At 43.0% G+C, this 13,537-nt stretch overlaps 1 protein-coding gene across 5 annotated transcripts in view; it reads right to left on the reverse strand.

The window, feature by feature from the left end:
* Positions 1–13,537, reverse strand: part of ttc12 (tetratricopeptide repeat domain 12) — a 36,905-nt gene that overhangs the window by 6,556 nt on the left and 16,812 nt on the right. For 3 of the 5 annotated variants that reach the window (XM_038778980.1, XM_038778983.1, XM_038778982.1), the window contains exons 10-17: positions 13,242–13,311; positions 12,266–12,354; positions 11,343–11,511; positions 8,739–8,831; positions 7,100–7,163; positions 5,556–5,690; positions 1,795–1,899; positions 76–144 (exon numbers count right to left, since the gene is read on the reverse strand). In XM_038778980.1, the coding sequence (XP_038634908.1) occupies positions 76–144; positions 1,795–1,899; positions 5,556–5,690; positions 7,100–7,163; positions 8,739–8,831; positions 11,343–11,511; positions 12,266–12,354; positions 13,242–13,311 (794 nt within the window). Of the gene's footprint in view, positions 1–75; positions 242–1,794; positions 1,900–5,555; positions 5,691–7,099; positions 7,164–8,738; positions 8,832–11,342; positions 11,512–12,265; positions 12,355–13,241; positions 13,312–13,537 lie in introns of all 5 variants that reach the window. The other 2 variants (XM_038778981.1, XM_038778984.1) reach the window with 2 other exon arrangements.

The following is a 13,537-nucleotide window of genomic DNA, read 5'->3' on the forward strand; positions in this document are numbered from 1 at the left end:
GTCAGGATAGCTACATTCCAATTAGTGAATGAAACATAGCAATAATCAATCAGGCCAGGAATGGACAGTACTTACTGTGAGAATGCCACCATCTGTGCTGCTGAGCAGGAAGATGCACCTTTCTGTAATAGCCGGAGCTTTTGCCTAAAACACAAATATAGGAAGTAAGGGAGGGAAAGCTGGACACCACGAAAGGGTGAAATAAATAGAAAAAGTGCGAGAAAAGCAGGTCTGGCAGCATCTGTGGAGAGAGAAAAAGAGTTGATGTTTTGAGTCCTTATGACTCTTAAGTCATAGACATAGAACAGTACAGCACAGAACAGGCCCTTCGGCCCTCGATGTTGTGCCGAGCAATGATCACCCCACTTAAACCCACATACCCCTAACCCAACAATCCCCCCCATTAACCTTTACACTACGGGCAATTTAGCATTGCCAATCCACCTAACCCGCACATCTTTGGACTGTGGGAGGAAACCGGAGCACCCGGAGGAAACCCACGCACACACGGGGAGGACGTGCAGACTCCACACAGACAGTGACCCAGCCGGGAATCGAACCTGGGACCCTGGAGCTGTGAAGCATTGATGCTAACCACCATGCTACCGTGAGGCCCCAAATGTTAACCTGGAGGAAACCCACGCAGACAAGGAGAGAACGTGCAGACTCCGCACAGGCAGTGACCCAAGCCGGGAATCGAACCGGGGACCATGGAGATGTGAAGCTACAGTGTTAACACTGTGCTACCGTGCCACCCATCTCTGTCGACAGATGCTGCCAGACCAGCTGAGTTTTTCCAGCAGTTTCTGTTTTTATTTCAGATTTCTGGCATCTGCATTATTTTACTTTTGTTATTGCCACGAAAGGGTTATTCATTTACAGCCTTGATCCAATTTCCAAACATTCTTAAACAGATTCCTTTACTCCTTCCATCCCTTGGAGCACAGCAATTGCATGCGAACACTGCAAATTAAGTGATTTATCTTTTACATAATTTTTAAAATTAAAATGAAAGATGCACTTAAGATGCTGGTTTAGGGGCTGGTTTAGCTCACCAGGCTAAATCGCTGGCTTTTAAAGCAGACCAAGCAGGCCAGCAGCACGGTTCGATTCCCGTACCAGCCTCCCCGGATAGGCGCCGGAATGTGGCGACTAGGGGCTTTTCACAGTAACTTCATTGAAGCCTACTCGTGACAATAAGCGATTTTAATTAATTTAATTTTAATTTAGATGACTTAATTTAGTCAATTCTGTACCATGATGTCTTTTAGTGCCTTAGCCCACCAATAGATGGTAATATATTACAGATTTTTCATTCAGTAGTAATTATGCTAAAAGTAGGGCTTGCCACCAAAATTACCATTCTGTTATAAATGGTGTGCACTGCTGGCATTGCTGGAGGTAGAACTGTCTTACTTAATATCTTTTTTCAAAATACCCACTGATCCAAAGAAAATAGGGAGCACCAGCACTCAATTCTCAGATTATGCAGTATTGGTTCATCTCAGCATGTTGAATGTCTCAAAGACAAGGAGGATCTCACTCCTGACTGCTGTCCAAATAGCCTTGTGATTGGAAAGTGTACATGTGAAAAACAGCAGCAGCCTGCTTCAGGATCAGCTCTGGTGCTCGGTGGATAAATAGCCAGACAAATTAATTAACCAAACAAATACACGAAACACAGTTGCACTTGCAGGAATCAAACTGTCATTGCCTTCGGAGCACATGTGGGAAAATGATTTAAAAACAGGAACTAAAGATGAGAGGTTGCTGTCCGTGTCCTTAATTTCCTACCTGGATGGTGCAGCATTGTTCTATGGAAAGGTTTACCATCAGGCCCAGAAGAGTGTACAGCGTTTCTCTGTACTCTGCCTCAGTGACAAATAATGTAGCCTCATCCTATGCGAATGGAGAAATGTTGTTAAAAATGGGGTGGCCAAATATAGAAGACAAAACAGCCTCAAGTCTGTACATAAAACACAGGTTCAAAAATCAATGGGACCAATACCTTCAGAAAAGGAAACCTCATTTGACGTTTTGTACTCAAATTGAATTAAGGGAGCACGGACTGAAAAAAGAGCATTTTGACTCTCTATTCTAACCCACTTATTCCACTATTTGATCGGGCTTTCAACCCATTCCCCCAATCTGATATTTCAGAAGTTTTTCCGATTCCTTTGAGAATCAAAACAGATTCTAATTACATGGCCAACCCCGCAACCCACCACTGCTGTGAGACAGTTAAAACATAACAGCAGGAGAAACTGGTTAAAACTGATGTCAGGAAATGCTTCTTCATGCAGGGAATGGGTATCTGGATAAAGAGATGGAAACATCAATGAAACGTTTGTTCTTGGAGTGGGGAAGGTGAACCTGGATGGCTGAGCAAAGATCATAGAATCACAGAATTTACAGTGCAGAAGGAGGCCATTCGGCCCCACGAGTCTGCCCTTGGAAAGAGCACCTTACTTAAGTCCACACCTCCCCACCAAACCATTTTGGACACAAAGGGGCAATTTAGAATGGCCAATCCACCTAACCTGCACATCTTTGGACTGTGGGAGGAAACCGGAGCACCCGGAGGAAACCCACGCAGACACGGGGAGAACATGCAGACTCTGCACAGTCAGTGACCCAAGCCGGGAATTGAACCCAGGTCACTGGGGTTGAGAAGCAACAGTGCTAACCACTGTGATACCGTGCCGTCCCTCTGCATTTACAATGATCTTGTGTGCTTATGCCGAATAAGCTATTCCATCTGAACCCACAGCGCATTTGTACATTAAAGGTTAATTTCAACAAAAGGTGCAATTTATTTTTGCTGATCACATATTCACCCTAATTATAGCCCAAACTAGAAAGAAAGAGTTGCGCTGATTCAACAACTTTCACAACCTCAGAATCATTGACCACAATGCTTTGCAGACCAAAACTTCTTCTTGAAAAGTATACATTATTAAAATTTTGGCAAGCGCAACAATCACTAATTGCATAACAAACAAACAAACAAACAAAATAAATGACCAGATAATCTCTTTTATGCCGGCGTTAGCTAAGGACGAAGACACAGGGAAAACACCTCTGCTGTTCAAGTGGTATCATAGAAACGCTGCAATGCAGGAGGCCATTCGGCCTATCAAGTCTGCACCGACCCTACGAAAGAGCACCCTCCTTAGGTCCATTCCCCCCCACCCTATCTGCGTAATCCCACCTAACCTTTATACAAACTCCAGTCACCAAGGTTGGAATTGAACCCAGGTCTCTGGCGCTGTGAGGCAGCAGTGCTAACCACTGTGCCACCAGGCCGCCCTTCATGCAAGTTTTTATTATGGCATATAAATCAGTGCTTGCAATCCTCATCTAGGATTGCAACAATTTGGGGTTATCACAACTGGGCGGTGGCAAATTGAGACGTCTCGCTCGGGTCAACAAGCCCCTGTGTGCATGATAGGCATAGGTTGTGTGCTGTGGTCCTCAGGCAGGACAGGTGGAAGGGGCAATCAAAGGGGTTGAGAAAGAAGGAAGAGTAGGTCACCGACAGCTCCACAACAGGTAATACTTTCAACTTAACCTTTTGAGTGGTAACCTCCAGTAGTCTCTTTAAAGGCTTGGCATCTGCTACTGAGGAATCTCAATGAAAATGTAAAATTCAGAGAACCACAGGAGCATTACGCTGCAGAAAGGTAGCATTATGTCTGCACAGACAAAAAAAAGAGAAAAAATAAACGAGCTGCTCATTTTAATCCCACCTTCCAGTATCTGGTCCATAGCCTTGCAGGCTCCAGCACTACAGATACAGATCCAGGTACCTTTAAATGAGTCGAGAGTTTCAGCCTCAGCCACCAACTTAGGCAGTGAATTCCAGATTCCCACCACCCACTGGGTGAAAATGTTTTTCCTCATGTCCTGTCTAGTGCTTCTACCAATCGCCTTAAATCTATGCCCTTGGTAAGTGATCCCTCAGATGGGGGAAATAGGTCTTTCCTGTCTAGGCCCGACCTAATTTTGCGCACCAATTATTTCACCCTTTAGCCTCCTTTGTTCTGAGGTCTATCTCCTCGTAGCTACAATCTTCAAGCCCTGGTGACATTATTGTAAATCTCTTCTGTACCTTCTCCAGGCCAAATATGTTGTTCCTGTAATGTGATGACTAGAACTCTGCACAAAATTTCAGCTGTGGCCTAAGTAGTGTTTTATACAATTCCATCATTACACTCCAGCTTTTGTATTCAATACCTCGCCCAATAAAGGAAAGCATTCCATATGCTTTCTTGACTATTTTGCCGAACTATCCTGCCACCTTCAAGGACCTGTGGATATGAACTCCAAAGTCCCTCACTTCCTCAATACCTCTCATAATCTTCCTGTTTATTGAGTATTCCCTCGCTTTACTGAGTATGCTCTCCCCAAATGCATTTAGGGCAGCACGGTGGCACAGTGGTTAGCACTGCTGCCTCACTGCACCAGGGACCTGGGTTCAATTCCAGCCTTGGGTGACTGTCTGCGTGGAGTTTGTACATTCACCCCATGTTGCCTTGGTTTCCTCCAGGTGTTCCAGTTTCCTCCCACAGTCCAAAGATGAGCAGGTTAGATGGATAAGCCATGTTAAATTACCCCTTAGTGTCCAAAAGGTTAGGTGGGATTACAGAATTATGGGGATAGGTTGGGGCATGGACTTAGGTGGGGTGTTCTTTCAGAAGGTTGGTGCAGGTAGAAGGGGCCGAATGGCCTCTTTCTGCACTGTAGTGATTCTATGATTCTAACACTGAGCCCTGTGGAAGACCACTGGAAACCATTTTCCATTTGCCAAAATATCCATTGGCCAATACCTTTTCATAGAATCATAGAATTTACAGTACAGAAGGAGGTCATTCGGCCCATCGAGTCTGCACTGGCTCTTGGAAAGAGCACCCTACCCAGGCCCACGTCTCCACCTTATCCCCATAACCCAGTAACCCCACCCAACACTAAGGGCAATTTTGGACACTAAGGGCAATTTATCATGGCCAGTCCACCTAACCTGCATATCTTTGGACTATGGGAGGAAACCGGAGCACCCGGAGGAAACCCACGCACACATGGGGAGAACGTGCAGACTCCGTACAGACAGTGACCCAAGCCGGGAATCGAACTGGGACCCTGGAGCTGGGAAGCATTTGTGCTAACCACTATGCTACCGTGCTGCCCCATTTATTTCCTGTCACTGAGCCAATTTTGAATCCAACATATCCCCTTCCCCTACATCCCATAAGATCTAACTTTTCTGATCATTCTGCCATGTGGGACTTTGCCAAATGCCTTACTGAAATCCATGTATACAACATCCACTGCACAACCCTCATCAATCCTGTTTGCCTTCCATATGAAAAAGAAAACAAAATCATTATGTATGTGTCAACACCTGATAACTAGCACGGCTATTTGTCATAGAAGAGATCCTCACTAATTTAGGTGTCAGTATCATATTTAATGTCCTAAATAGACACAGGAAATTTCTGACTAAAGATTAAAACGGAAGCATCAATTCTCAAGCATCACACTCTCAAGAAACTTACAATAGCAATTAAACATGACTCCCAGTATTCTTCACTTTGTGCTATTTGTCCAGATATTGTCTTGTCAGATGCAATGCTTCCTATGACGGACATGCACTGTGGAAACACCTGCTTATTCACCAACTTCAGGTTTTTCTGCAACAAGAATCAAACCAGTAAAAATAGATTGTGCATGAGAATCAGTAATGGCGCATAAACCATTCAAATGAAAAAAATCTTTGTTGGAGATTTGAATATGACTTGTGTACTGAGTATTTTTTTTAAATAAATTTATGGGATGTGAGCGTTGTTGGCTAAGCAAGCATTTATTGCCCATCCATAACTGTCCTTGAGAAGATGGTGGTGAGTTGCCTTCTTGAACTGCTACAGTGCATGCGGTGTAGGTACACACACAGTGCTGTTGGGGAGGGAGTTCCAAGATCTGGATTCAGCGACAGTGAAGGAATGGCTCTGTATTTACAAGTCAGGATGGTGGGTGGATTAGAAGTGGAACTTCCAGGTTGTGGTGTTCCAATGTGTATATTTCTCTTGTCCTTCTAAATGGTTGTGTTCATGGGTTTGGTAGGTGCTGTCTAAGGAACCTTGGTGATTTCCTGCAGTGCATGTTGTAGATGGTACACACTGCTGCCACTGTGAGTCAGTTGTGGAGAGAGTGAATGTTTGTGGATGGGGTGCCAATCAATCGGGCTTTATCTTGGATGATGATGAGTTTCTTGCCCATTGTTAGGAGTTGCACTCATCAGTCAGGTGGACTGTATTCCATCACACTCCTGACTTGTGCCTTGTAGATGGTGGATTGACTTTGCCCTGCTTTTTGTGTACAGAACATAATTTTCCACATTGCTGGGTAGATGTCAGTGTTGCAGCTTTACTGGAACAGATTGACTAGGGGTACGCTAGTTCTGGAGCACAAGTCTTCAGTACTATTGCTGGAATATTATCAGGGCCTATAGCCTTTGCAGTAGCGAATGCCTTCAGCCGTTTCTTGATATCACGTCAAGTGAATCAAATTGGTTGAAGACTTATATCTGTGATGCTGGGGACATCCGAGGAGCCAGAGATGGATCATCCACTCGGCACTTCTGGCTGAAGAATGTTACAAATGCTTCAACCTTATCTTTTGCACTGATGTATTGGGCTCATTGAAGATGAGGATATTTATGGAGCCTCTTTCCAGTGAGTTGTTTAATTGTCCACCACCATTCACAACTGGATGTGACAGAACTGCAAAGCTTAGATCTGATCTGTTGGTTGTGGAATCACTTAGCTCTGTCAATCCCTTGGTGCTTACGATATGTGGCACACAAATCGTACTGATTTGTAGCTTCACCACGTTGATACTTCATTTTAGGCATACCTGCTGCTGCTCCTGCATTGTCCTGCGTTGAACCAGGGTTCATCCTCGGCTTGATGGTAACTTACAAACATGAACAAAAAAACCCGAATATATTCTAAATGTAGTGTCAAAATACACCCTCAAATACACATTGACTAAGTTTTAGTGGCTGGTGGATGTGTGGGAAGGCTCAATATTAATTCCTTACCAGGAGACTTTCAAATGATGGTAACACATTGACTGCAAAATCACTTCGACAATGCCTTTTAAATCTAATGGGAAGGAATCAAACATGTTAATGCCAAGAATGCTCATCATTTTGATGTTTGTGTCACCTTTCAATCTCCGGTATTAGGCTCAGCCAAAGGTTTTTAATTTATCAATTTATCCAACGCGCATTGCTGAGGTATCATGACTGACAATCATTTTGGAAGAAGTATTCATGATTTTTTTTTTTAAATCGGGAGACGTTTAACTGTCTACCACTGAGATAACCAGATTAAGACTTGTCTAGCCAACTTGAGATTCACCCCACTTAAATTTTGGATCTCGGCAGACTTAGGCTTTGCGTGTCTTGTCATTTCTTTTCAGTTTCCCTGGCTTGGAAGGTTTAGTGAGCTGTACATCAGTGCTGTTCCCTTCGTGCTTTCCATCAAAATCATGTAAGGGAATAAGAGTAATGAATGAGATTATCCAGGTGTCCATGCAACTGAGAGCATCTTAAAATAATGGAACTATTGGTGTTATAGGGCAAACTCTTCTGGCTCATCATGCCGGAAGGATCATCTGATCGTGCCGATGACGCATCCCCACCTCAGGTTTTCTGGCAGCGTGGGGTGGATTCAATGAGAAATCCCGTTAACAACGGCGGGACCAGTAGATCCCGCCACCCGCAGGTCGCCACAAAATACACCGCAGGGAGGCCAGAGATTCCCGCCCCTAGTCTTTCTTTCCCTCCACTCATGAGGAAACAGCTAGTCAGACTCAACAGCAGTGCACAGTGACAAAACTGAAGTACATTCCCACTATACTATGAAGACCTTCCTGGGGATTGCTTGGATACAGAACCTTGATTGCCCACACTTGCTGTGCACAGTTCTCATCTCTGTTTTGGAAGAAAGGGATATGGAGGATTGAAGAAAACACAGAAAAGCTTTACAAAGCTGATGCCAGAACTGAGAACTATATATTTTAAGAAAGATTGACAGCTTGTGGCTTTTTTCTTTTGAAAAGAAAAGGCTGAGAGGTGATAGAGCTTTTTAAGATTATGAAGGAGTTTGGTTAGGTAGGTGGAGATATACAGTAGATGTTTTCATTTGTGGGGAGATCAAAACTAGGAGCATAAATATTAAATTACTATTGAATCCAATAAAGAATTCAGGAGAATCTTCTTTGCCGTATGCTGTATGTGGAACTGGCGACCACACGGAGTAGCTGAGGCAAATAGCATAGATGCACTTAAAGGGAAAGTTTGATAAATGTAAGAGGGAGAAAGGAATAGACGGTTACGTTGACGAGGTTAGATGAAGTCGGAAGAGAGCAGCTTGTAGAGAGGCTAAACACTAGCGGATAAACACTAGCACAGGCCTGTTGGGCCAAATGGCCTGTTTCTGTGCTGAAAATACAATGTAATTCTATGTAAATTAATTCTCTCGCGAATCCCGCTTTCGGGCCGTCATTCTGAGCGGGCGGGCCAATCCCATTTTTTTGGCCAACAATGGATTCTCCGCTGCTTTGGGAACTCCATTAACAGTGGCAGGTGGCAAATCCAGCCCAATTTTTCTATCTTATTAATTGCTTTAAGAAAGAAAGATGTAAAAATTTTACGCAGGTAAATAAAACATTACTTATTTTCTGGCATTAGGCTAGTGAGGATTTCTATGGCATCGCCAGCAGCTCCATCTGTATAAATCATGAATCCCATTAGGATCTGCATCAACCTACACAAAAAGGACAATTAATATCCGCCAATCAGGAAAGAAAGAACTTGCATTTACATAGTTTCTCACCACAATCTAGAGCATCCATATGTGTTTTAAAATCAACGGATAAAAATGTTCACATGTATATTACATGGACACCGCCATGCTAAATGATACTATTACTATTATCGAGACGCAGTGTTTTTAGTTGACAAAGACTTCAATTCTTTTCACACTAACTGAAGTTTGACAGGGTAGATGCTGAGAGAGTGTTTCCCCTGGCTAGAGTCTAGAATTAGGCTCGTTGTCTCGAGACAACAGGTCAGCCATTTAGCACTGAGTTGAGGAGAAATTCTTCACTTAGGTGGTTACGAATCTTAAGGTTTCTCTATCCCTGAGGGACTGAGAATGCTCAGGCATTGGGTACATTCAAAAAAATAAAGACATACTTGGATCTATATAGAGCCTTTCACAACTACGGGACCTCCCAAAATACTTTACAGCCAATGATTAGATAATCTATTCTTTAGTGATATTGACTGAGAGTTAAATATTAGCCAGAATACTATGAATGACTCCCTGGTCGTTCTTTGAAATATCACTTTGAGGTCTTTCAGGTCTACCAGAGAAAATAAAGAGCATCTTGGTCGATGTCCCATTCGAAAGAGATATTGATATATTTTTTGCGCACTATGGGAACCCAGGGATATAGGGATCGGACAAGGAAGTACAGCTGATGATCTTACATCAGCTATGATCTTACTGAATGGTGAACCAAGCTCAAAGGGCAATGCAGCCTATTCCTACTCCTATTTTTTACATTCCTAATAACTTTCAAAATAGTCCCAGTAGTGATTGAAGAAAAATATAAGATTGCTTTGTATTTGACGTACTCGTTTTACCTAGAAGCATAGGACACACTTTTATCAAGAAGATGTTAATTAAGTTTGCCAGCCGGAAAGCTATGGAGAAGGAGCTTTCTTCCCTAAGTCATCCGTGCAAAATTAACACAGGAATGTCCCACAGCCACTCCACTGGGGGTGTGGGTTGAGACCAGGAAACCATAATGCTAGGCTGGTTACTCAATTTTATTTCAAGGCTATCATCCTATGATAGGATCTTCCTTCAGGTGATAAAGCAATGAGCTCCTGTTTCATTGGGTCAGGTCCCCATGACCAGCACGTTTTCATCTGCTTGAAGGCATGTTTGATTAGATAAATTTTTCACGCCCATTTCAGGGGTAATGGGAAGATGTCTAATATTGATTAAACTCCATCAAAAATCTTTGAAAGCTATGGGATTCAGAATTAAGATAGTAGCTTAGTAGATCATTTCATAAGATATCAAAGTAGAATTAGGCCATTTGGCCCACCGAGTCTGCTTCACCATTCGATCATGGCTGATCTCACCCTGGTCTCAACTCCACCGTCCTGCCCATTCTCCATAACCTTTCAACTTATTACCAATTTAAAAAAATTTGTCTACCACCTCCTTAGATTTACTCACTGTCTCAGCATCCACCACACCCTGGGGTAGCAAATTCCAGATTCACAAATCTTTGGGAGAAGTAGTTTCTCCTCAACTCTGTTTTAAATTTGCTACCTCTTATCCTAAGACTATGACCTCTCGTTCTAGAATGCCCCACAAGAGGCAGCATCCGCTCCACGTCTACTTTATCCATACCTTTTTGTAACCTCAATTTGATCTCCCTTTATTCTTCTAAACTATCGAGTATAGGCCTAATCTGTTCAATCTCTCTTCATGCGACAAACTCCTCAGGCGAGATTCACCTCTGAACCACTCCGGCATCGGGCTACCCCAAAGGTGCAGAGGGAGGGGGCTAGGCCCGCCCCGGAGTGGTTGGCGCCCATCCGGCCGGCGGGGAAGGGGCTTGGCACCACGGCAACTGCCGCCGAAGGGCCTCTGCCGGCCGGCGCATGCCCGGGAGCGCCAGCGCATGCTGGCGTCATCCCCGCGCATGCGCAGAGGGATTTGCTTCCGCACCGGGAATGGCGGAGGACCACAGCCTCCAGTGCGGAAGGATAGAGTGCCCCCACGGCACAGGCCGCCCGCGGATCGGTGGGCCACGATCGCGGGCCAGGCCACCGTGGGAGCACCTCCCGGGGCCAGATCCCGCCCGCGCCCTCCCAAGAACCCCGGAAATCACGGCGGGATTCATGCTGACCGCCGGCGATTCTCCCACCCGGCGGGGGGGTCGGAGAATCCCGTCCCTCATCTCTGGAATCAACCTAGTGAACCTCCTCTAAATAAACCAACTCTGCCCATATAAATCGTTAATGTACTAGGAAACTGATGATATCAGGTCAACTGAAAACATCTGTCTGCCTAACTTTGATTTCCCTTTACAGAACAGGTATATGTCAGTTCCCCCTTCACTAATGCGATGCCTTCTCTTTAACACAACTTGAACTACACTCACACACTGACAGGTTCACCATCCCTTCCTTCTTCAACCGCACCACAAAATAAAATTACTTCACTCATTTACACGGGTAATGAAAGGATTACCTGGTTAAATTCAGACTGCAGAGCAGTAAGTTTTTTCCATATTCCGACGTTAAGTAAATGGATAGTAAAGTTAGACTCTCCTTGTAGATTTCACTCTCCTTACATGACAACAGATCCAGTAACTGTTCACTTGTACCAGAAAAAGTGATAAGTAAACGTTGGTTTTCTTCTATAAACCAAGGAAAAAGTTCCAGTTTAAAGAGGCAAACAGTGTTTGCGAGCTGTTTTACCAACCCAGAATGAAATCTGTAACATTATTTCACATTATTTATGGCCTCTTTCTGTAAATGATCTGTGTCCTGGAATTGTTCTCATCCCTTGTTTACCGGAAGAACTAATTCATAATCTCATCCTGGCCCGGAGAGATTAATATCTCAATGCAGACTATTACGAATTATAAGAATAACCAAATAGAAGCTATTCAGCTCATTGAACCTCATCGCTTTAGCACCCTAACTCTGCTAGTCTGACATGTTGACTATGCATCCAAGTCCTTATCTGGCAGATAGTTTCAAATATCTATCACCTACGGAAAAGATTACTCAATTGTAAAAAAAATTTTCTAGTAATTATTCTGGATTAATTTCCACTCTGCCAGTTAATATTTTATATGCTAACGCTCTCCTGCCTTAGCCGCCTTATTTTCTAGGCTCTGCAGTTTAAGGCTTTTGAATATTCAAGACATGATCTCACTGTCTGTAATCAACAGGTTTTTCTTAAATAAAAATAGAAAGTGCTGGAAAAACTTAGCAGGTCTGGCATCATCTGTGAAGACATAAACAGAGTTAACATTTCAACTTCTTTATTTTTTCTTCCTTCTCTCTCCTCTCCTCGATGCAGTGAATGAACAGATTAAAATAAATCAAATGCTGACCTGTTACAAAAAGCGACTTTATTAACTATAGACAATTAGATTGATTTACCATTTCCGCGAGAGATTGCCTGCCACAGCACAAGGACAGAAACACATAGTTCCACATCAAATGGTTCTTTCATTGAGCTGGTAAGACACCTGTTAAAGACATAAATGATAGAAAAATACATATTCCTGGCCTTTGCAAAATTATATAAATAAAAAAAACTTTGTATGTTCAAAACCTAAGGAAAACGGTGATTAATTAAGTAGTTTTTCAAAGGACAAAACTAATTTAATTCCATTTGAAAAAAAGCTGCACAAAAATAAATGTCTGCAATTTATGTTAATTTTTTTCATTAATTATCAATTACTTTTGCAATTTTTCAATGGGACATTTACTATATAAAGTGTATATAAGGGATAAGTCATAGGCAGCGTGTGGGTGCACATCTCAGTTACAGCTCCTGAATTTAAACTGCATGCGTGCTTGCCACAATAAAGACAAGCGAGTCGAAGCTGGAGATGGGGAAGCTGATGCACCAGTTATGCGGAGGATGATTGGATGCCCAAATGGTGGTGGGGCCTACCTCTTTAGATATGCTATCACAATGCTTGACGTGTCTTGTCCTGCTGTCAAATAAACAGTTCTTCCACTGGTGCAACGCAGAATGTACATTGTCATTATTACTTATTTCTGCTCACCCTGAATAGCAGGTCTTCGAGGCACTGTGGTACTTGGTCTACGACAGTTAATAGATGCAAAAGCTACTTCAATGTTGGTTTAGCACAGGGCTAAAGAGCTGGCTTTTAAAGCAGACCAAGGCAGGCCAGCAGCACGGTTCAATTCCCGTACCAGCCTCCCCGAACAGGTGCCGGAATGTGACGACTAGGGGCTTTTCACAGTAACTTCGTTTGAAGCCGACATGTGACAATAAGCGATTTTAATTTCATGTCCCTATGCTGTTCTTCATTTCCAAACCTTTGGTCAGTTTCAGTGTTGGTTTTACCTGATCCTGGTATTGACAATAGCCATAATCCCTTACCTTTTTATAATCTCATTGTCATTGATGATACTGAATCCACTGTTAGTTCTGAATAAAGTCTGTTCTGTGCCTGCAACAGCAGATAAAGGGAATATTCATGACAAAGTTTAAAAATAAACAAATGTCCTTCTGTATTTAGTACAGACAGTAATGCAGATTCCAAAAACAAGAAATATTGGAAATACAATAGAAAGCCAACCCCAATTGCAAATAGAAAACTGAATTAATATTTTAAGTTTATCAGGACCAAATCTAAAGAGATAACAAACACCATTTGATAGGGGCAATCGAACAAA

The sequence above is a fragment of the Scyliorhinus canicula genome, chromosome 19 (genome assembly GCF_902713615.1).
Source record: "Scyliorhinus canicula chromosome 19, sScyCan1.1, whole genome shotgun sequence".
NCBI classification, from domain to species: Eukaryota; Metazoa; Chordata; class Chondrichthyes; order Carcharhiniformes; family Scyliorhinidae; genus Scyliorhinus; species Scyliorhinus canicula.